The 25,297-nt window shown below is 42.0% G+C and overlaps 1 protein-coding gene across 4 annotated transcripts in view; it reads left to right on the plus strand.

Annotated features, from left to right (window-relative positions):
* The window catches only part of usp45 (ubiquitin specific peptidase 45), a 36,221-nt gene that overhangs the window by 8,019 nt on the left and 2,905 nt on the right, over nt 1-25,297 (plus strand). For 3 of the 4 annotated variants that reach the window (XM_028981577.1, XM_028981576.1, XM_028981579.1), the window contains exons 6-17: nt 6,113-6,264; nt 6,346-6,441; nt 6,549-6,679; nt 16,998-17,085; nt 21,603-21,684; nt 22,133-22,224; nt 22,465-22,521; nt 22,971-23,096; nt 23,215-23,872; nt 23,959-24,056; nt 24,205-24,291; nt 24,395-24,536. In XM_028981577.1, the coding sequence (XP_028837410.1) occupies nt 6,113-6,264; nt 6,346-6,441; nt 6,549-6,679; nt 16,998-17,085; nt 21,603-21,684; nt 22,133-22,224; nt 22,465-22,521; nt 22,971-23,096; nt 23,215-23,872; nt 23,959-24,056; nt 24,205-24,291; nt 24,395-24,536 (1,809 nt within the window). The remainder of the gene's footprint in view (nt 1-6,112; nt 6,265-6,345; nt 6,442-6,548; nt 6,680-16,997; nt 17,086-21,602; nt 21,685-22,132; nt 22,225-22,464; nt 22,522-22,970; nt 23,097-23,214; nt 23,873-23,958; nt 24,057-24,204; nt 24,292-24,394; nt 24,537-25,297) is intronic. The other variant, XM_028981578.1, reaches the window with a different exon arrangement.

Below are 25,297 nucleotides of genomic sequence, written 5' to 3' on the forward strand. Positions count from 1 at the left end.
TAACTTGTATGGATTGGCAGCTTCATTCATCTTGTGCAGGACATACAAATAAAAAAAAAACAAGTGATTTGTGGCCTGGTTTCAGCCCTTTTGCTGCATTTGTTAAGTGAAGGTTAAGTGTTGGTTAGTCACATCAGATTCAAGAAAGGTTTATTGTCAGTACAACGGTGTACACAGTATACCATGTATTGAAATACTGTTTCACACAGACCCCCCCCCCATAGTGCAATAATAAAAGAAAAATATATATGTATATACACACTTGACTATATAACTACACTAACTTAAATGATGCACAGACTAGAAAAGAAAATTGTACAACTTTCTGTACACTGAACAAGGACAAACAGGACAACATCATGTAGGATGCTCGTTGGATATTTCATACAGGACACACAAGACAAACATGCAAAATGAGCAGAAATGTGCAAAATGGGCAGAATATTAGGAGTGAATAAGGCTGGAAGTGTATTGTTGTTGAGTTTATCAGTTTTTTGGTGATGGTGGTGCATTGAGAGCTCTGACTGCTTGGGGGCAGCACTATGTTTAAAGGTTTTTTTTTTTATGGGGGCAGTGGTGGCCTAGCGGTTAAGGAAGCAAAGCACCGTCCCCACACGCTGCTCCCCGGGCACCTGCCATGGCTGCCCACTGCTCACCAAGGGTGATGGGTTAAAAGCAGAGGACACATTTTGTTGTGTGCACCGTGTGCTGCAGTGTTTCACAATGACAATCACTTCACTTTTGCATTATGAAGCTTTGGTTGAGTGGGCAAGATCTTGTAAGAAGAAACTAGCTTAGTACTCTAACTACAGACATCATTTTGTGTGCTTGCTTGCATTTTGGCTGCGTCAGAGTCACAAATTTATGTATCAGACAGATTATTTGATGTGGTGCTCACAAACTTGCTAGAATTTGCAACACATATCATACATTGCATTGATGTCAAATGAGCAAGATTTGTATGACCAATGGATTTCTTAAGCAATCTCATTTTAATCAAATCAAGTTTTCCACAAAAGTAAGAGCAAAGGAATTAATGATCAGTAAACGGCATATGAAAGGAAATATTGCCTGCTGAAATATTGCACTTCATTTCATTTTATCACAGTTTGCCATGAATTGGATAATAAAAATCCTTGCCATGTTCTTTAAACCCAGAACTAAATGAACAACTGGATTAATCAATTAATGGACTTGAGTACAAGTCAGCGAAATAAATAGAAATGCATCCATACACTTCTCCCCCTCTGCATTCAAAATGTCATGGCTCAAAATTAGTCTCTGTCTGCAGCCACTTTTGTGTTTCCACAAAGGTGTCATCAGAAATCATTTAAGAGAAGAATCTTTTAATAATGTTATTAATCATTTTTTAATAACACCAGCAGAATTCAGTGCCTCGTGTCTGTTTTGTTTAAAAGAGCCTCCCAGCAGTCATGTCTCTTTTTTTAAGGCCATATTGTACATATTGCAGGTATGTATATGTGTCAACTTTTTCCTGAAAATGATTTTCTTAAATGATTTCTGTGGGGAAACAAGAGCAGAACAAGACTTATTTTAATGCCGCTCTATTTATATATTCCGTTGCTTGGACCGGTAAACTGAAAGCGAAGTGATTGTCATTGTGAAACGCTGCAGCACAGCACACGGTGCACACGGTGCACACAGCGAAATTGCCATGAGAGGCGCCCGGGGAGCAGTGAGTGGGGCACGGCTCTTTCCCCAGTGGCACCCGAACGGGGGCCGCTTCCTCAACCTCTTGGCCACCACTGCAACCGGTGCGATTTAGCTGTTGTCTCACGCGAATGTTTAAATGCCGTCGTTTTTCCTTCATTTATCTGGGCCAACGTGGGGAGAAGCAGGGCGTCGGCCCACGCCCGTGTGTTTTCGCATGACGTCTGGTTCCCTTGGCCTCAGATGGCAAGAAAGCGCTGTTTGTCATGCCCTGTGGTCAGAGCAAATGAGCAAATAAGACATTTTGCGGTGGCTTGTCCTTCCCCATGACTGGCTGCTGCCTCTAACATCATGGAAGCTGCTGAGAGAGGGGGACGCTTGGCGATTTGGCTCCAACATCTTTAACATCTTCTTTCAGCCTCGCGTCGATGGTGATCCTATCCGGTTAATCGGCGCTGGCGTCGGTGCAGATTTTCGGGTTCCTGCTTGTGTGAAAGCTGCGCCGGACGAGCGCGTGGCCAGCAGGGGCGTTTGGTGCGGGGCGGGAGGGCGAGGCCGAACGCAGTAACGGCGGCCGTTTAGTCCGCCCTGGGGACGGGCTTCACAGTGTCACTGCTGCCCATATTCGGTGGCTGAGCAAGGAGAGCCAGGTGGTGGTGCCGAGCGCGGCACAGTCAACCGTGGCCGCGCAGCATGCTGACATTTGCCCTCGCCGACTGCTGCGGGGAGAGGAAAAATCTGCTTTTCCATATGTTTGTGCTTGTTGGGACCCCCCTGGCCCCCCTGTCCTCTCTCACAGCCCCCACTGTCATTGCGCGCTGCTCGGTGGCAGATGGCTCCCTGAACATTGTTTACCTTGAGTGATGGTCCCAGATGCAGTTTGTCCATAGGCATTCCCATTATGCCCAGTTTATGCCCATCCAAGAAACACACACACACACACACACTATGTTCCTGACTCTGTGTTCCTGCTATCGGTCTCTGTTGGTAAGAGGAATGCTTTCTCTTGCCACACTTGTTTCGCGCCGCACTGTTTGCGGGCATATGGGCGTTGTCCCTGATGTCTTCCAGATGGATCCGCAGATGTTCTAGATGTTCCCGCTGTCCCTGCGTGAAAAACTGTAAAAGAGTGTCCGATGCTCAGTATTATTATCCAGGATTATTAATATTTGGAACAGCAAAATCAGGTTGGCTGAGTTGGTCCAGATTAAAAGATTAATTTAAAACATGTTTGGAGCAAAAAAAAAAAAAACTAAACTTTTTATTCCATTTTAAAACTGACCAGTGTCTGTTTTAGTTTGATCTTATTGTTTTAATGATAATGTTATGAAGTTGTATAGCACTTTTGCCTTATATAAAAAAAAAAAAAAAAACATTGATTAATTACAAACCGTCACTATATACATCTGGCCAAATGCTGTGGAAAAACTTCAATTGTAGGCATAAGTGCATTCCAACTCTCACACATTCCCTCCAGTTTTCACACCTTCCCCTATGAAGCTGAAGGTGAAGTTTGTCCGATTGCATGAATAATATGACGCCGTACCAGGCCATATTCCATATATCATATCATATCAGCATCTGGGCGGCTCTGTTCTGCTTGTAGAACCTATGGAACATGCTTCTGTGAGGGGCCGAACCAGAATCTTGCTGATTCTTTCTTCATTTCGTTTGACTGGGTGCCGTGCTGGGGTGTGTCACACGTGACAATTAGTCACTGTCACTTCAGACCAATTTAAATGATTTCAGTTTATTTCCTATTTGAAGGCTGTGTGAAGATGATCCAACACTTCACTTGGCACCCAGTTTGCACCTGTGTGCTTATCACATAGCGTCCATGTCATGAATATATAATCACAATACTGCTTAACCCTTAAGACGTGACGCATATGCCCTTGAAATTAGGCTTCATCTGTGGATAAAGGCAAGTGTTTATAAAGTTATACGGACTTGGGGTGGGGATAGGTTGAAACATTGAACATTGAGTGATGAGGATTGTGTCAATTAAATAATAATAATAATAAAGTGACGTGATTGCAGCAGCACAGCACACGGTGCACACAGTGAAATTTGTCCTCTGCATTTAACCATCACCCTGAGTGAACAGTGGGCAGCCTTGACAGGCGCCCGGGGAGCAGTGTGTGGGGACGGTGCTTTGCTCAGTGGCACCTTGGCGGATCTTCCTTAACCGCTTGGCCACCACTGCCCCTGCAATTAGATGTCAGAAGCGATGAGATATTTGTGTGTATTCAAGTCCGTTGTTCACCATTAGAGCTGACTGCAGCACTGGCGTCCTTTACAACATTTTTTTTTTGTAATAACTAAAAGCACATTGTGAGACTGTGTATGTGTGTTTTTTGCACTTTTCACACCATGATCTGTCCAAACAGAGCACAGGTCTTGTCATTGTCTAGCAGATAAGGGGCTTATAATCCACCTGTAGCCAGCATTTTCTTTGTTTTATTGTATTAGAAACTTGTACCGTGCTGAAATCTAGACCATGCTGGTTTTCTGGATGTGTTTGGGTTCTCCCTGTTATTGTCCCGCTCTGCTTCTTGCATGGATATGGAAATGACTAATTCAATTGCAGGTTAAATTCTCTACTGCTTGATTGATTTTAAAATGTTCCACATTCTATTTGACTGTATACTTTAAAAATAAAAAAAATCCTCCCCACCTCCCTATTTGCTAACTTACATTTAGAGCATTTATCAGACGCCCTTATCCAGAGCGACTTACAATCAGTATTTACAGGGACAGTCCCCCCCTGGAGACACTCAGGGTTAAGTGTCTTGCTCAGGGACACGATGGTAGTAAGTGGGATTTGAACCTGGGACTTCTGGTTTACAGGCGAGAGTGTTACTACTGTTGGCTTTTTGGTCTAGTGGTATGATTCTTGCTTCGGGTGTGAGAGGTTCCGGGTTCAAGCCCGATGACTGCTCTCAACTCCCATAAACATTTGGGGCAGTGGTAACCTAGCGGTTAAGGAAGCGCCCCCCTAATCAAATCCCGATCTGCCAAGGTGCCACTGAGGTGCCACCGAGCAAAGCATCGTCCCCACACACTGCGCCTGTCATGGTGCCCACTGCTCACTCAGGGTGATGGGTTAAATGAGGAGGACAAATTTCACTGTGTGCACTGTGTGCTGTGCTGATGTGTATCACATGTGACAATCACTACACTTTAACTTTAACTACTACCACCCACTTATTTGGTGAATGGGTGGGCACCCACTTATTCAAAAACCTTGGACTGGCAATTTTTGTTTATCTATTTTATTTGGCCCTTTTTTTTTTTTTAAGGCAGGCGTTACCATGGGGCAATTTCTCTCCCGCTCTCTGTCACTCACTCCGTTTCTTCAGCACCAGTGGTCTTCTCACTTGTTTTGTTCATTAATGCTTAATGTGATGGAACAACACTTGTCTCCCCCCACTTAGATGGCACCACTGATTGGATGGGTAGTGATGGCATCTCACAAATTTTCCATCTGGGCCTTTGCTGCTTCTGCTTGTGCAGTTGTTCATGTGTAAATCATGTAAAAATATGTGGTGAAAACACAAAATATTATTGAATTATATTTGGGAAAAGTCACGGTGTTCATAAGCTGGGACTGGGAATTCAAATAGAACCTTCCCCGCTGAGTTATTCATTAATGTCTGCTCTGGAATAAGGTTTTAATCACCACAGTTGCTCATTTCATGCCCAAAGATGCACAATATAAGTTCGTAGAACATGTTTCCCCCCTAAATTGAACCGTTGTAACCAGAAAGACAGTTTGCTTATCAGTGGTTTTAAATCGTAAGGTCGCTGTGTATATCTGTTTTTGTGTTACACATCATTAATCATAAATGTAGTTATATAGTTAAATATCTATTTATTTGTTTGTTTGTTTGTTTATTTATTTATTTTGGAGTGGGGAGTGTAACAGCTGGGCCAGAGTGCCGCTCCCTCACCAGCGGAGTCTTCTCCAGCTGTCATCTGCCGTCCCAGATGACCCCGCTCTGGCCCAGCTGCCGCCTGGCACGTTAAACCGCCTCCACCGGAAAAATCCGCACGGCACTCCGCCCGCTGCCCCTCACTGCGCTGGGACTAGAGCTGGATTCAAATTGGGCCCACAGACGAGCTGTTCGGCTCGCATTGTCCTCCTGTTGGACATTGCTCCTACTATACAGCGGGGGTCATTGGGAGAAATCGGCCTGTTGTGTTCATAAGTTATTTTCTGTGCCTGCATGTGATCTGATTATTAGCAGGTGGCAAATCAATGATAATTATCATTTAATTTTCAATAAAATTGTGAAAATGAACAGATTTTTTTCTGAATGGCTGGAGCAGTTAATTTAATCATATTTCTCTCAACCAGTTGAATCGTGTTTCTGACATTAGCTTCAATTTTAAAGAGAATGAGGTCTGTAACTATTTCTCCTGCTTTGTGGGGCTACAGGAACATCATCATCAAAAGTCATCAAGTTTCGCGAGGAGCCCTCTGAGTACTCGGACCCTCAGAGGGGGAAGAGCCCAACCAACAGCACACCCTACCCTGTCAAAGGCATCAACAACCTGGGCAACACCTGCTTCTTCAATGCAGTCATGCAGGTGAATGCAGAAAAAGCCATGTTGACTACTGTTTTTAGGCAACGGTCTGATCATTTGTTATAATTTTTTTTTTTGCGCTAGAATTTGTCGCAGACCCATATGCTGAATGACCTGATTCAGGAAGTGAAGGAGAAAGGCCACAAGCTGAAGATCAGCCCACCGCCAGATACTAACCTGGTGCGCTCTGTGCTGCCTCTCTACGCAAAGACCAGAACGTTTCGCTTTTTTTTTTTTTGCTATTATTGGGCGTAAAATGATGATCCCTCCCCTTGTTTGTTCTGTAGGGAGCCCTGATGATCACTCTGCCGAACCCAGAGCCGCTGACTTCGGCCATGTTCCTGTTTCTGCAGAGCATGAAGGAGGCTGGGAAAGGGCCCATCTCTCCCAAACTGCTCTTCAATCAGCTTTGTCAGAAGTAAGACGTGTGTGTGTGTGTGTGTGTGTGTGTGTCCGTGCGTGTGTCAGGGAAGCTTCGATCTATCAGATAAATATGTTTACAGTAACTCAGCCACATGCCTGTAAACAGTCTGCTTTGCCACGGGAAAGGACTGTGTCTTATTGACAGCTGTTAACATAGCAGATTTATTTATTTTTCTTTGCCTGCGTCCTGACAACCGCCGTGGTTGTCATTAAAAGTGAGTGAGAGAGTGAACAAGTGTGATAAAGAATGACCTATTGTCCAGATAAACATGTTTTCATTTACATGGTGTCCTTGTATATATTCCAATATAAAGCCACTGCATCCATCCTTCCATCCTTCCATCCAGCCCTGCATCTGTATTTCACACGCTGTTGTGCTTTAAAACACGCCACTGCCCGAAGGTCTTCCAAGGTTCGCTTGAAACTTGCGCACCCCATTTTCTGAGTGACGGAAAGACCGCAGCGCCCTTCAGTTGGTATGGCGCCCCTTTTTTGTTTCTGTGGCAACAGGGGCCACAGTTTCCCGCCCAGTCAATATGGTTCAGAGCATCAGTGTTCCTGACCTTCTGAGCGCCGTCAGCACCTGTGCCACCCTCTGGCGGGGACTGTACTCGGTTTGTCATTGCACAGGTTAAGACTTTCAGCATGTCTCGCGTGTAAATGTCAAACTAGAGCACTGAGCAGCAGAATACAGAGCACCAAGTCCATTGTTAGAACCCGTCAGCCGAAACACAGCCGATCCTGGCATTCCTGTTTATCTGACCTAGCTTAGTGGCTTGAATTGCCTGCTTTGGGCTTCAAAGGCTGGTTGGAGTGTGACCTCAGCATGGCTGGTTACCCATCACTGCATGGTGAGCTGTTTAGCGACTGTTCTTTGAACATGCTCTTTGGACATGGTGAACGGCTGGTTTGTCGGGGTTGGTTGTGTTCTATGCACTGGCTAAACGGTCGGCTGGCTAATGGGGGAAGAGGTGTTCTAAATGGTTGGGTGGCTTGGGCATGAGACTGCTGGCAGCCGGATGTCTTTGTTATATGCACTCATGTACCCTGCATTTATCAGCCAGGTGTGTGTATGTATGTGTGTGTGTGTGTGTGTGTGTGTGTGTGTGTGTGTGTGTGTGAGGGAGAGTAAAAATAATTTCATCTGGTACCTACCACTGCTGTCTGTCACTCATGCATGCATGTGTTCAGACACAAAAGGGCTCATACGTACACTCACAATTATATCCATTCATATCTCACTGAAGTACTCTACTTCATCCTCATCCATCTCTTGGGTCGTACAAATTTCGGAACTTTTCAAATGGCAAGGGGTATGTGCATGTGAATGTATGGTTTTGTTTTTTTCCCCCTCATACTTCTCTGATAAGGTTTTATTGTAAATGTGCTTGATTAAAGCTGAGAGTTATTCATTGACTCTAAAAAAGCAACGAAACAACGACATCATGACAAAATAGAGGTTCTATAATGCCCAGTTTAACTCATTTGCAACTTCAAACTAGACAGGATTCAGGTGAATTGAGGGACTGATTTGGACTGTATACAATAGAAATAAGCATTCTGGTTTTACGTTAAATCTGGAATGTTGCCTTTTTATGTTAATTCAACTGAAGTGCCCTACAAGATTGATTAAAACATTCAATTATAGGGAAAGTCCATACTTCACGTTCAGGCCAACTTGTGCTGCAGACAAAAATGTATATTATTATAATTTAAAGCATGAAGGATGGGTTTAATGGATGTATTAGAATCAAGATTATTTAATTAACTATGCAATCAAAATGCCACAGAAACGTTGTCCACCGGCCATTTCTGTGGATAATGTTATTTGTTTTTATAACATACAACATATAATGTATATAACGTAAATAACATACAACATTTAATGTAGAATTTATAATGCAAAGGACTTTGTAAACAAGCTGAGGTCTGTTAAAGGTTTTAATATGCTAAAACATACTAAGTATATGTAGTATTGCTCCAATATATGTACTCATCTCAACTCATCTCAAAATACAGGAGTTATTTCTAATTTTTCTGTCATTTAAAGTGTCAAAATATCATGTGGTGCAGCCTTCCAGCCATGACCGCTGTTCTACTACAATTTATTTTCTGCCATATTTGGCAGATTTTACAAAGTGTTTTGTACTTGTATAAAATTGCAAAACATAGACATCATCAGGATTGGAACCCACATAAACTATGATGACCAGGTTCTTCAGATTGTTGGAGAGGAAGTGCAAGTTACATCCATGCGGCAGGCAGGAGGAAAGAACTTGTTCATGTGGCCACAAGTGCCAGATATTACATATTACTACAAGAACATGTGGTGTTTGTCATTCAGAACCTGAGCCGGCAACCTCACGGCATGCTATATCGAGCAGCCAAGATTGGGCAGTTTTAACAGGCCTAGGGTGGATTTTTCAAAACATGAAATGAATGTTTATGAAATGTTACTGTTTATGTTGTTCAATCGGTTAATTCATGCTTTCTTCACCTGGCCCTTCGCGGCTTGCCATATCACATTTTAAAGAGTGTATGTTTACGACCACGTTTTTTTCCCCCCAAGTAAAGCAATTTGCAGTATTCCTTGTATGAAATGTGCTATATAGAAAATAAAGATGAGTTTAAGTTCATATTTGAAATGTTAATAAAAAATCTGTTTCAAATTTCATTCAAAAATTTTTAATGTTCGTTGACCTAAAATTCAAAATAAAAAATATCTCATTCCTATACCTAAATCATTAATAACTGATTCAATATGCATAAGTGAATGGTATTTTTAAAAACGTTATCAGTTCTATGGGTTTTACAGGAAAATTACTTAATATTACTAACAACTTGTAAAAAATTATGTATGTTAGAAAGTATATATTAGTTTTGAGAAATAATGGTCACACCACATTACTTTTTAAATTGCCTCTTTAAAAAAAATAAAAAATCTAGAATGACTTAATTAAATAAATTTGTATTAATTTATGTATACACAACAAATATTTGAATAGTTGCAACAGATATTCTTATTTTTGGTATTTTAATATTGGCATGTTGAAAAATCTTCTATGTCATTGACCCTTATGTATAGTTCTTCCAAAATCCAGTGTGCAGGGTTCCTAGTAGGGGTGTTAGAAAACAACAATACAGGAACATATTGCAATATTTTACGTGGTGATATTGTATCGATACAGGGACATCAAATATCGATATTTTTTTATATACAAAAATATGGTGCTGGCTCACCACCACATCAGCCTCAGATAACTGACTGGACACTTAAATATCTTCTTTTCTTAAATATCTTCTTTTCTTAAATATCTTATGCATTTTATCTTTAAACAGTTAAAATTAAGTTCTGAGTTATGTTGTTTTGGCCGAATTATTACTGTAATATGATCCACCCAACTCGTACACAGCATCTGGTATATCAAATTACATTTTCACTGAATATCGCAATATGTACACTATCACAATATATCGTGTTATAATTGTATCATGGCCCATGTACCGTGATGTGTATCGTGAGATCCTTGCAATACACAACCCTAGTTCCCAGGAAATAATAAACAGTTGTGATTGGACAAGATCAAACTAATGCAGATTATTAACAGGAAATGTCTGTCGTGCTGATTCCCGGGTGCTGGGGTGAAACTAAGAGTCTACCAAATGGTTTTTAGTTAAGTAAAATGATTTAGGTATTGAATATGTGAGCCAATATTAATCCAGAAAAAGTATATTAATCTAGTCTGTGATAAATGTCCAAAATGATTATTACGGTTTGTTTGAACATTGGTTGGGAGATAATTGTTTTTTTTTTTTTTTTGGGGGGGGGGGGTTTATTGTCTGCTAGATAAATGGTGGGGGCCAGGGCTATAAGAACCCGGGCAGTTTATTATTTAGTTTGAATGTTATGATTGAAGTTTTTGGTTGGAATGTTACTTAATAAATGGCGTCTGCCTCCCTGAAACAATCACCGCTCAGCTGTCCTGCACAGGGGGTTCTTCATTCCCCCATTACAGACACCCATGTACCACTGAATCCTTGCACAACATTTTCATTAAAAAAATTCTAATAACAATAGTATTTTGTACACCTTTATCATCTGAAAGGTTTATATCAAGTTCGTATTCAGGTTCTTATCTGGAACAACTGTGTTTCCTGTTCAAGTGCAAGCATAGGAAGAAAACTGTACAAATGTGTGGTGGTTCTTCTATACCCTTGTTCTTGACCTGGGTTTGACCTGTCTCAGCTCAAAGCTTTTTAGCTTTAGGTCTCAGGTGTTTGCTGAAATAGGACACTCTAGATCTCATTCTCTGTCCCTTTGCCCTAAGTTGACTGACCAATTTACAAGTTCCTTAGTTGATCGAAAACATTTTGTCAAAACATTTTGCTGAGAATATGCAAGTAGTAATGGTGGACGATGGAACAAAATGCTGAATACATTATGCTATGCTAGTCAAAATGTTGGTTTTACATGTGAAAGGGTACCAGGCAGTGGGGAGTGGGGACCAGATGACTCTACACATTTGTGTTGGTCTGGTACAGTCAGCCTGCTGCAGACCAAGCTGACCAGCTGAGTGCTGCTGGCACCAACACCCAGTGCCCAGACCCGACCGCCAGCTGGAGAGGTCTGCACTTTCTCTGACCACTGCTAGGCAGAGTTTGGCTCAGGACCACAGTGAGCTTCTGGTGCCAGCCAGAGACCCAGTTTGTTCTTGGGTTTATTTGGAGATGCTGTGTTAGGGGGTGTGTAGCATGTGTGTGATATAATTTTTTGCCATTTGAGGCTATGCACAGACAAAAGGGCATCATTAGATGTTGATTTGGACCTAGACGGTCTGTGCCTCATCACATAGATTTACACTCTTCTCTTCTGTGCTCAGTCCTTTACATCTTCAATGTACATTTTCAATGGGGTGGGTAGTAGCGTAGTGGGAACCAGAAGACCCTGGTTCAAAACCCACTTTCTACCATTGTATCCCTGAGCAAGACAGGGGGGACTGTCCCTGTAACTACTGATTGTAAGTCGCTCTGGATAAGGGCGTCTGGTAAATGCTGTAAATGTAAATGTACACAACAGGTCAAAAAATGTAGAACACAATTTTTTCCTCATTGTACAGGGTGGGCCATTTATATGGATACACCTTAATAAAACGGGAATGGTTGGTGATATTAACGTCCTGTTTGTGGCACATTAGTATATGTGAGGGGGGCAAACTTTTCAAGATGGGTGGTGACCATAGTGGCCATTTTGAAGTCGGTCATCTTGGATCCAACTTTTGTTTTTTCAATAGGAAGAGGGTCATGTGACACATCAAATTTATTGGTAATTTCACAAGAAAAACAATGGTGTGCTTGGTTTTAGCATAACTTTATTCTTTCATGAGTTATTTACAAGTTTCTGACCACTTATAAAATGTGTTCAATGTCACCAACCATTCCCATTCTATTAAGGTGTATCCATATAAATGGCCCGCCCTGTACTATGTAATTAAACGATAGAAGAAAAAATATATTCAAATTTTTTTATGTACCAAACACTATATGCCAAAGCTATGTACCAAGCTTTGGCATATAATATGGCATTTTTCTATAATGGAAATCAAATATACTGGTACGTGTTTTGGTTCAGGCCGCCTTTCCCTCTGTACAAGTCACACTGAGGAACCATCCCTTTGCATACCCATGGCCTGCATGATGAACCAACTGAACCTTTCCATCCATAACACCTTCTTCCAGTCATCGGTAGTCAATTAGCAGTGTTTCAGACAAGCTTTTTTTTTTTTTTTTAACTCTTTACAGTTGAAACAGATTCGCTTTCCTATGACTACTATTAATCTGTGGTCCTGTAAGCCACCAATCACTCAAGCTGTGAACTTGTCTTCTGATGATGATGTTGTGGCTTTGGGTCTTCCAAACCTCTTTTGGTTTCTGACTGCCTTTTGATGGTGAAGGAGACACCTTGATGGTCTTCACAAGTTCTCTGTGGGAAAGACCTTCACTTTCGAGTGAGTGTCTCTTTTATTGATAATTGCCTTATTTCTTTCATTTTTAATAGCAACACACTACTTTCAGCAGTACATAAAATACTCACACGCTGGTACGGTACCACAGTGTGTTTCAACACTACTTTTACAAAGACAGAGGGGGTTTTAATCACAAATGTTGGGATGCCTGTAGGAATTGATATAGCCACCTTTCAAGGCTTGAGCAACTTCTGTTGCTGCAGAAGAGCTTTAAGTTGTTAACCCATTTCTGGTTCCATGAAAAATGTATGTAATTCTGAAATGCACATTGATTTTTCAGTTCTAGGTAAGGTGTTGTTTTTTTTTTTTTTTGTTTTTTTTTTTGAAAGCAGGTCACTGCTTTAAGCATTTCCATTTATTCCTTGGACTACTGTTTAAATTATATTTTATAATTTACTAAATTATAAGTTTTACTAAAATAAATTTGACTGTTAATCAGAATATCTTTATTGTCATTGCAACTAGTACAATGAAATTAAATGTAGTCCCTGAACCGGAGAGGTATCTTAAATAACGTGTGTAAAAAAGAAAGTAAGAAAGTAGAGCTAGCTTAAAAGGAAGACAACTAGCATATATACTAATATAAAATTAGAAATTGAGGTAGAAACCTTATTGCACATGAAAAAGGAATTGAATTGGAGGTGGGAAAATATATTAAATGTCATTAAGTGCCCTGATGACAACAGGGGAGAAGCTGTCTGTCCTTGATTTAATGCTCCTGTATCTTTTGCCTGACTGCAGCAGTTGGAACAGGCCACGAGTCAGATGTGAGGTGTCCTTTATGATGATTAGTGCTCTCTTGAGCGAGAGATGTACACGTTCATCTACTTGTTCATTTCAGAGAAGGAGTCAAGAATTTGAAGACTTCCATGGAATCTTAAAAGTATATGTAAAGTACCATATTCATTCTTCCGCTTTCAAATTTATAACCATTGAAAGTGAAGGTGAAGTGATTGTCATTGTGATACCCAGGGAGCAGCGTGTGGGGACGGTGCTTTGCTCAGTGGCACCTTGGCAGACCGGGATTCAAACCGACCACCTTCGTTTGCAGGGCCGCATCCTTAACCACTAGGACCACCTCTGCCCCCCCACTAGACCACCCCTGCCCCATTTGCCAAACAAGCATATAAAAAAACTAGGCCAAATGAATTAATCTAGATTGGCTCATGCATGTTTTTCCACCATTTTCATTAAAAAAAAAAAAAATCATTTGACCAACACAAACTGCACGACACCACAATAAAACGTATATCAACAACATTTATTTCTTATATAGCCCAAAATCACATACAGTATGTCTCAATGGGCGATGATCTGCCACGAGATATTGGCACTGCTCATCTACAGTTCTCAGCAGTTCTCAAGCAATGTCTTCCTCTTGACAGTTATTTCCGATTCTGCAGTGATTCTGAACATCACCGAGTATAGACTCGCTGTACGCTATATATTCCCATCCTCTTAGCCATGTCTTTAGAATTTCCTCTCTGTTAGCTGTAGCCACGACTAGTGACATTTGCATAGCTTGTCATTGCAGGCAGGCACATCATAGCACACCCGATTTCCATCCTCGTCTTTCACCCAGTCTGGAGTCGCCAATAAGCTGCTCTTACTCGGTGGGGTGAAATTGGTATAGGAGAATTGTTGCTTCACAATGAGACTCGTCCACAAAACACGCACACACTCACACACACACACACTGATGGTGAAAAGGGACGCACAAAAGGTACAGCAGACACCCTAGTCCCTCAGCCTTTGTTGTATGATTTCAGCTAAGATTTGATTAAAACTGCTGGTGAGAGAGAAAGGAGATTCCGAAGGTTGCATCAGAACGAGTGATTGAAGGTGCTAAAGCAACTGGGTCAGCCCATACAGACCATTAATTACATTTCTCCTGCAGTGTCAGCCTTTGTTTGCATTTATCGAATATTTTTGCAAGCATTCAAATTCACTCGTGAATGCATGGAAATAAATGGGTGCTTTTATCTTGTATGTGGTGGAATTATTATTAGGCAGCTATTTAAGAATGCCGTCTGTCCTTTTAGTCACGATTAGGTACTAGTGTCAAGTTATAGATCTGTGTGTAAATCTCAGACTGTTCTTTTGTATACTGACATGAGTGAATTTACTGGTGAATTCCATGTTTAACCTTGCTGTGCCTGAATGTCTAGGTTGCATTTACACTGTATTTGCAACCTTCGGATGCCATCAATCCATACGTGTATTTTTAGAAATTGAGATGGAGATATCGAATTTTGTTATTTGAATCATTTTATGATTATTTAAAAAAAAAAAAAAACGACCTGGAGGACACGAAGTTTCCTGATAATTTTTTGCATGTTTGTGCATTCATTCCTCCATTTTTTTTCCCTTTCCCCCTCCCTTCTTCATCAGTGTGTATGTGCACTTAGCAGCATGTCAGGGCTGCTTGGCGTCTGGTACTAACTCATCCGCTGTTAATTGTGTTAACGCCACAGCTGTCCGTGTTGGCCGAGGCCAGATTGGGTGCAGCGCTACAGGCTCCTTCTGTCTCTCTTCCACTGGGATGAGTTTCCAGGACGCTACGCACGTATTCTTCCAGCCCAATCGAGCCTCACCCGCCAGCCCTTCTCCAGAACCACGTTAGAACCCGTGCGCTGAATGGATACCAGCCCAAACCGCTCCATAATATAGAGACACTTCCTAAATGAGGGGTTTGCAATCTGTCAAATGGGATGAAATAATTCTTGTCAGTATCTAGGACAAGGTCTACAATAGACCAATATAATTACAGCTCTGCTTCTGAAAATATTTTATTAATAAGACTGTAAAGTATCCTTGGCAATGTCACATTGCCCATGGGGAGTGATCCGGGGTTAAGTGTGGAGGACAGAGAGGGAAGGTGGGGGGCCGGACTCCTTCAGACCTCCTGCTCGTGACCTGCACAAGGAGCAGGTGGCGGCCCTCAGTCACCCATGGCGGGACGGGCCGTCAGCCTTCATCAGTGCACAGCAGAGGGGCTCCAGACTGCCGGACTCTTTCCTCCAGCCACACCATGCGCTCTGCTGGTAACTGACACTAGTCCCAGAAAACCAACGTCGTCTGGGAGCTCTGGACAGACAAGTCTGTTTCCACGGTTACAGCCACGCCCATTTCTATCAACTTTGGCCCTCGGAGCCTGAGACCTTGACCTTGGTCCAACACCTTGGACTCACCCGTTCGCATTCGGAAGCCTGACCAACCTGTTCCATGACACTGTGCCTTTCAACAGCAACAACAGGTTACCACGGCCACAGCCCCGGCTCACCATATGTCCGCCACATCTGGCTGCACATCTGGTCCACTCTGGCCCAAGGAGCCTGCCTGTCAACCTAACATTACATATGTAGAGTGTCCTTTACAGCAACATGTTACGGGGTTATCTTCCTGAATAGGTGTCATTGTCCTTGCCATAGGACCATTTTTAATTTTGGGAACAGCCACTGTAACCTCACAATTGTGGTGGTAGTAGTCTAGTGGGTAACACACTCGCCTATGAACCAGAAGACCCGGGTTCGAATCCCACGTACTACCATTGTGTCCCTGAGCAAGACACTTAACCCTGAGTTGCTCCAGGGAGACTGTCCCTGTAACTACTGATTGTAAGTCGCTCTGGATAAGGGCGTCTGATAAATGCTGTAAATGTAAATGTAAATGTCCAGTCATCATTACTACTTTCCTGGAGAAACAGGCAGTTGTGCTGGGCTGAAATATAAGTTTTGATAAGGTTTGAGAACCTTGTTAACCAGGATTTATGGTTGAAAAGTATCTGAGCAGAAATCGCTATACCAACTGTTTTTTTTAATACTTTTGTTAAAGAAAAATTTTGTTTTGTTAATGAAGAATTGCTCAAAACAAATGAAGGTGAACAGGAGCTTTGTGTGGCTGCGTGTGACCCCATCTGCGATGCTTCCCGAGCGGTGCAGTGTGCAGAGATGAGACCGGTGGAGAGTTGGTGAGAGAGGCAGCAGACTGCAAAAGCACCAGAGAGGCCTTGAGCGAAGATAATGCACATTCTCTCCTTTAATTTCAGCTTTTGGATCGAGTGGCTGTTAGAATTGTGTGCGCTTGTGTGTGTGTGTGTGTGCCTGAGAGAGCATGTTGTAGCATCTCTGCTTGGTTTTTCATGGCTTACTTTCCAGGTAAATATTTGTAGGTTAACAGGGCGTGGGTGTGTCAAAAAGAATCTACGTTGGCGTGTGTGTGTCCTGTTTTTTTTTTTTTTTTTGTATAATTTAATTTTTTATGTATATGAATGTTCTCTCCTTTCTGCAGGGCGCCCCGCTTCAAAGGCTACCAGCAGCAAGACAGTCAAGAGCTGCTGCACTACCTGCTGGACTCCATCAGGGTGGAGGAGACCAAGGTGGGGCTTCAACCACTTACACACACAAACACCCTTCACAATGCCCAGGATTGTTTAGGTTGACAGCCTTCACCTCTTGAGGCATGAGCTCCCTAAAAACCTCTGAAGCGGTTCTGTGGTATGTGGCATGTGCCAGTTATCCATAACCTATCCAATTATTTTATTTTTCCACCACATCCCACGGATGCTGGATCAGATTGAGGTCTGGGAAATTTCAAGAATACTTCTTTATTACTGAGTTCTGAGATATTTGAACACTCAGGTTTTTTTCGTTGAGGAAGGGCGAATTCTGCTGCTGAAAGAGGCCACTGCCTCTGGCACACGGTGGGTCAGTGGTGGCCTAGCGGTTAAGGAAGCGGCCCCATAATCGAATCCCGATCCGCCGAGGTGCCACTGAGCAAAGCACCGTCCCCACACACTGGTCCCCGGGCGCCTGTCACTCAGGGTGATGGTTAAATACAGAGGACAAATTTCACTGTGTGCACCGTGTGCTGTGCTGCTTCGTATCACATCTGACAATTTCACTTTCGCTTCACTTTCGCTTCACTTTCACATCTTTTCAGATATCCAGGATTTCCCAGCAGAACATTTTCCCAAAACAACTCACTGCAACTGTTTTTCCACTGAATGAATCCTGCTGTAATGTCTTCCACAAGCAAATGACACAAGCATAACTTTCTATATGATCTCACATTTACAAACATAATCCTACTTTAATTTCTTCATGATCCAGTTTGGGCTTTTTCATGTGCACATTATAAGTGCATTTGAAATTGTACAAGGGCCGGTATGGAGACTCTTTAGCAGGTTTTCCACGATTTAAGCAGCAGACCCGACTCCCCACATACACCACGGAGCATTGGGTGCCAATGACTGTGTTTCCAGTGCACTGATTATCCCACCCTGGGACCCTTTTGGAAGGCACAGAAGTCATTTGGATAGTTATTCTTTTCATTTTTTCCTGCTTTTACTAAGTAATCTTCAAGACCTACTGCATGTCTGGCTGATAAATGTATACCTTCTCACATGTCTTTATACAGAACCTGTACAAGGTCTTCAGCAAGTAGCAATTCATTGATGCCTTGACGCATTTGCATGTGACTGATCTGAAGTGGCTCGCTTGTTGTAGTAAGACCTGCCAGACCTTTTGTTAAGCCAAGCTCGGTTTCACCTTCAGAAGGAAGTAGGCCAGCGAACATTTTGCGCGGCTGTTCAGGTCTGCTGTTAGCATATGCTTCAGGCGATCACGTCACTTGTGGGCAGGTCTAAGTACATCAGCGCAGACCTGCCATTAGTAGAAGTGACCACTTCAGATCACAATCCTCTCTACTTAATGCTAATTCGGGCACCATGCCGGAAAAATAAATACATTTCTGTTTCCCCACGTGACCTATGGAGATATGCCAAAATTCACAAATAGGTATCACACCAATCACAAATATACAAACCACTCTATGTATTTGTGAATACCTGTTGACATGAGCAAGTGGGGAAACTTTCATTTTAATTGAGCAGAAACACAGTTACTACCACAACAAACAATATATTACATTATATTGCATTATATTTATGACTTGTTCCTGATTCATTTTATGAAACTTGTTAAAAGGTTAAAGGTTGTAAATAAATGAATTAAATGCTTTTTTAAAAATGAAATGTTAGGTTGTTTTAAAAGCTCAGCCACCTTCGTCAGGTGATGGTGACCACATATGCAACATATATAAAACTCTGGGGCAGAGTATTTATTATTGCAGGGAGTTTCTTACTTTTCACAGGGCTTTTTCCAAATACCACTGGTCAGCTCAGGTGGGGATGGATATGGAGTCGGGTGACAGTGAAATTGTAGTTAAAAATACAACAACACGACAAATTAGTATCAGCACCTAAAACATCCTATTTATATTCAGCCGTTCCTATACCCTACTATGTGTAGTACAGCTTTCTTAAAATGTTTCTGAGAATTCTTATTGCTTTATATATTTATTTTTATTGAGCTGCAGTATTGGGAAATAACATTTGCAGTGATATAATGTGTGGATTTTTAATTAGTAATTTTATATGAGGTAATTTATAGGTAAGCAAGGGGCAATTATCATATTGCAATCGCATATCACAATATGGAACTCAGTAATCACAATATTACTTTATTTGTTGTTTTTTTTCCCCCAAATTGTGCAGCCTTGAAATAAGAAATCGAATAATATTGCAGTCGCTGCCTCATGGCTTGCTGCAGTACTGCTAATATTAGTCTGGTAACATTAACAAATGCTAAAAAAAATTATATATAAAATAATAATATGTAATAATATATTACATAAGATAAAATACAATTAATATTGCACCATCATCCAACCACTAATCATCAATAATATACACAAGTTTTCATATATCTGGGCCCTGGGGCCACCAAGTTAAGTGTTAAAAGTGTGTTGCATACATGGACACCACCATACGCAATGACAACTGTGCTTAGATATTAATTATATCTTAATTAGTTATTTATATATTGATTATAATATTATAGTAAACATTTTGTGAAACAGATTTCACTATAAAATGTTTCTAATTACCTTTCAACTGTTACACAACTAATTTGTTGCCTTTCCTGCAGTGCACTGGTCTTTTTAAAGCGCGCGTGTGTGTGTGTGTGTGTGTTATTTTTTCTGTTCTGCCTGCATGTGCCCTCGGATATCTGAATAGCCGCACTCCCTTGGTGTGGTTTGCCTATGCGCCATTCTCTTATGCAGGGTTTGAACACAGAACGCCCACTGTGGGGGTGAATGGTGTGTTGGAAAAAGGCCCCCGGTCAGGACCCGCCACCGGCCACAGGCACTGGGCAGCGGGTGCGGTGAGCTTTGGTCAGCCGCAGGCCCACGCCTTCACTGCAGCAGGCCACCCTGACCTGTGAATGCTAGCAGTTGTGGCACTTAAGGAGCTGCAGAGAACAGCGGGGAGCCATTGTAAGCCCTGGGAAACAGGCAGCTGCTGAATGAGCCTTTATGAGGGCGGCTGTGCCCCCCCCCAACCCCCCTGGCCTCGGAGGGAGGGGGTGCAGCCTTAAAACCACACAGGATAATGTACAAAGGCATGTGCCTTATATATATATTTTTTTTTAAAGTTTTGATTTGGCCATATGGTATACTCATTTCATATAATGATGTACATTTTTTAAATGTATTTATTATTATCATATATCCAGTGTTTGAAGCTGGTGTTCTGTCTCACACACACACTTTCTGACTGGTGGGGCTACCCGCAGCGCTCACAAAGTTGCTCTTCCTCACCCCAGGTCTCATCTTGTTATTAACCAGACACCAGAATGTGCCAATTGGCCTTTTAAGTTTACGGGTGGAATATATGCTAATTGGCAATAGTAAATGATCAGCAATTAGCTTAATTTGGTTAATGATGCTGGTCTGGGCACAACCCATGTTCTGGGCTGCAGATTCTTCAGTGAGTTGGGGGGGTCGACTGGTGATTAATTAGTAGGTTTCTCTGTAGGTCTGAGACTATCTGAGTTGGGGAGGGCTGGCGATGGTGGGGTGAAGGAGTGGGATTAATGAAGCTTTTGACCTAAATAGTCAGTCCAGTGCAGGGGGGATTGGGCAGTAGGGCTGACTGGTCATGGCCCCAGACAGAACTATAGCCAATTATCTATTGATTGGTGCTTCAGTGTGGCCATGTCTCCTCTCCAACACTCACTGACCATGTCACTTTTCATTAAGACCGGGCCTGAGAGGTGTCTGAGACACTCACACATACCCATATGCGGTGTCAGTCAGGGGCACGGGCATTTCTTTTACATTAATATACATTACAGGCCAGAAATCTAAGCACACTTTTGGATATAACTTGTATATAAAAAAAATATATATATGATATGTTTGGCTAAAAACTGAAATTGCAAATAGATAAAATTCATGGTTTGAATTTCAAGTTTTTGAACTGGCTTAAATCCTCCAACAATATAGGATATTAGGTCATTTATGGTGCACTGTTTAATCCCTATTAGCTACAAACTATTGTAGACATTGACTTTGAAACTGCTGAGCAGGTTTTTACTTTTTTTTTTTTTCTGATTATATTTACTCGTTTAATAAATATTCATATAGTATAATAATTGCTTAAGCTTTATGTTCATTTATAAATCCATGTTAATTCTGAGGGTGGGCTGAAACTTCCTCCATGTAATATATGACATAATATGTCAAGGAACTAAGATGCGTATATATGAGGTGCTCTGTAGTGAAGCAGTTCTGACACACAATTTCATTGCACAAAAGGGTGTTTACATGCCACTTACCATTTCAGACCCTTTTTAAAACCATTTTTGTGTGTGATCGAATGCTTTGGTAAGTACAACACACATGCTACAAAAATGTTATCAATAAACCAAGGGTATACTAGTATAATCCTCAGTTACATTTTCATTTTAGATTGGTATTATCTATTGCTACAAAATATTGCTATCTAAACATTTTCATGCTTTATATGTACATTTTGTTTTTGAATGACAGCGGATCAAGGCAGGCATCCTGAAAGCATTTAACAACCCCACTGAGAAGACTGCTGATGAGGAGACCAAACGTCAAGTTAAAGGTTGGCCACCCATATGAGCGTTGCTTAGAATTCTGGACAATACTGCCATCTTGTGTTATCTATTAAAATTATTGTTCAAAAACAGATAAATTATATTTTACAGTGAGAATGTTTTTATGTATTATTATATGTTGGATATTTATTTTCTTATGTTTAATGTTATATATTAAATGATATTGCAATGTAGTCAGCACTCTTCATATTGTAGTGTTGGGCAGTGCTGGCTTACATATTCATGTATGTTATTTTATTTATTAGCTATGTATTATAAAGCAATAACATCTTAACACTAAAAGTTGTTCTGCCATTGTTTCATGAACTTGTCTCTTATTGCTTGTAACACTGAAGTATGTAATTTACCATAATAGTCGTGAATTTATCAATAGTAAAAGGGTATGTTAATCTTTTTATTCTTTATTTGACTTTTGTGTGTCCTTTGTTGTGGCAGCTTATGGAAAAGAAGGAGTGAAGATGAACTTTGTGGATCGTATCTTTGTTGGTGAATTGACCAACACAATCATGTGTGAGGAATGTGAGCATGTAAGTACATCTCAGTGTCCTGTTCGCATGACCTTCTCTTAACATGCATATGAAGCTGCTTTGGTATTATGCACATCAAATGAACTGTTTCTCATTTGATCTGTCAAACAATTCTTTGTACGGATTATGAATATTTACAATTACCTTTAGTGCAGTCTCTGTAAATGTTTTTTTAAACTCCTTGAGGACTGAAGGAGTTTGGTTATCTCTGTTGACCTTGCGTCCCTCTCTTGTTTGAAGATCTTCACAGTGAAAGAGGCTTTCATTGACATCTCACTCCCCATCATCGAGGAGAGGGTGAGGTCAATCTGTCTGTGAATGTATTGCTACGACCCCCTGACAAGTCACACTTGATGCTTTCATGCTCAGTGCTGTATCGAGGGCCCAGTCACAGCTGGAGTAAAGAGAGAATGCTGCAGAGCTGTGCTGATCATCCCTGGTCCTGGGAGCATTCATCATTAGTGCTTTTTGTGCTTCTCGAGGGTTAACTTGTTAACCATAAATTATTTAGAATTACGTTACGATGAGAATTCTGGACGAGGCATGTCTGCAGTCTGAACAGATTAACCTGTAGTTTTACCTGAATATCAGACCACACATCCCTAATTGGTCCTGCACACCTTGGAAGTTGCAAAAACCCTTTAAATACACATACATACCTGCGTTATAATGCACGTGAAATGCAATTCTATGTTATGACAATATGCATACTCATTGTTTTCTGCCTTTTTTTTTTTTTTTTTAAGACCTCAAAGCCTTCCAACCCTGGCCGACGGAGCAGTCGAGATCAAGATTCACTAGTAATCCATGGGGAGGAGCCCTCGACAACACATTCACATATCAACCAGAACACCAGGAAGCCGAGTGGATCTGTAAGATTTGAGACGTAGTTCTTCATTGAGGGTTTATTCTGCATTAGTACTAAATGAAAGGTTTTGTGGACACATCTTTTAAGTTTTGTACATAGCGCTGTGTGCTTCTTTTTCTCAGAAGCAGCCTAGTCAGCATTTGTCCAGCAGCCAGGAGGATCGCAGTGGGGCCAACAATGGCCCCGCCCATCCAGCGGATGACTTGTGCATTGCTGGGAGCCTGAGCAGCTGCAGGACGAGCGGTGGTGGTTCAGCCAGCTCGTCTGATGCCAGTGAGAAAGATTCAGTTGGACAGGATAGCAGCAACGACGCCGACAGCGAGGCCTCTGAGAGCGAGTGGTCCCCTCGCTCCCCGGTAGGGCCCAGTGCAAGGAGTATGGCTGACCGTCCTTTGTCTCCGGTTCTGCCCACTAACCCCATTTCGGCTCCTGCCGGCCTGATGTCCCACCGACCCCAGCAGGGTGGAGTTGTGGAGCAGCTTGTGAGTGCCGTGCACAAACTGGGCCTGGTGCACACCTCTGCAGACCCAGTGCCCCCAGTACACAGCCCAGAGGAGCTGGCAGATTCCCCACGCGAGCGCCAACATCAACACCACCACCAACACCAGGGGGCATTCCAGGCCCTGAGCCACAACTACACACCCAGCTCGAAGGAGTGCTCGGTGCAGTCCTGCCTGCACCAGTTTACCTCTGTGGAGCTGCTGATGGGCAACAACAAGCTGCTGTGTGAGAACTGCACCGAGAGGAGGCAGCGGCAGCTGAGGAGGAGCGCGGCGGCAGGTGATACCCACCGGGTGGCGCCCTGCTCAAATGCACTTCGGTTGGTGGATTTCTGTACGCCATGATCTTTTATTTTCCGACTTTAGAAAAGAAGAGTGAAAAGGTGTACACCAGCGCTCGCAAGCAGATGCTCATCTCCAGCTTACCTCCGGTTGTCACCCTGCACTTGAAGCGCTTCCACCAGGTCAGAGTTTCTTCATCTAAGTGTGACCAGAGAAGAGTAGGTTGAAATGTGTCCTCTAGTGGTCAAAAAAGACATTTTTGTTATTTCTTAATGAAGCAACACCATGTCATTCTTCACATCAGTTATGAAATAACCTCTGCGATTTCAGGCAGGAATGAATCTGAGGAAAGTCAATCGCCACGTGGACTTCCCTCTCACCCTGGACCTGGCACCTTTCTGCTCGGCCTCTTGCAAGGTCTCAGTCGTTAGTCTGTCCCTTCAGGATGAAAAATATAAGAAACGTTTAAATATTGTGTGTGTTCTTTCATGCCGAATTGTTCTCGTTCCTCTGTGTGCAGAACCTTGTGCCTGGTGAGCGTGTGCTCTACAGCTTGTATGGGATTGTTGAGCACAGTGGCTCAATGCGAGGGGGCCACTACACAGCATATGTGAAGGTCCGTGCTCCACAGAGAAGGTCAGAACAGCGTAGAAACCAGTCAGGTGAGGAACCTCTGAAAAGCCTCACGCGTCTTCACAAACCTTGGTACCCGGGGAGATTATTATTTAACGGGGTTGTAGATCTTTGCATCCTCGAATGAGGCAGGGATGGGTGGGATTTGTTTTGCTCTCCAGAGAATCACAGAATGTGATGGATAGCTTTGTTAGGCTTGTGGTTTTTAACTACGGTAATACAGGTCAGAAGGTCATTCCTTCATAAAAAAGTTTTCCAGTTGCCCCCCCCCTTTAACCTTTTTCTCACAGCCTTGCTTATTTCCTTCATACAAAGCTAAGGCTTACCAGAGTGGAGCCCAGCTATCAAAAGAAAAATTTTATGAACCAGTTTCCCTGCAAGGTCATAATTTGGCTTCTGTCGACACTGCTACTACCTGAGCATTACACAAAGAAGCACCGTGAAAGAATTACACTTCACCTGGCAAGTGACCTCTCTGGAATCTCTGCCCCACAATGTTTACAGCTAGTTTTATCTTCTCAGTACAATTTGAAGCACTGAGGAAACAAAGCGCTCTGTGGTGAAAAAAGAAAACCTGTAATGCTGTAGTTAGTGCTGCTTTCCTGTTGTAGGCTTAATAATAATAATAAAAAAAAAAGATTAATTAATTTAAGAGAATAAAGTAATTGATTTATGACATTTTAAGTCATGAGTATTAAGGTTATAAGAGCTTTACTGAGAATCTAAATGTTAGGAACCCATTATTATGACTTTCTATTCTCAAAATTCCCATTTTACTTTGAATTAATTG

Source organism: Denticeps clupeoides, chromosome 5 (assembly GCF_900700375.1).
Source record: "Denticeps clupeoides chromosome 5, fDenClu1.1, whole genome shotgun sequence".
Classification (NCBI taxonomy): Eukaryota; Metazoa; Chordata; class Actinopteri; order Clupeiformes; family Denticipitidae; genus Denticeps; species Denticeps clupeoides.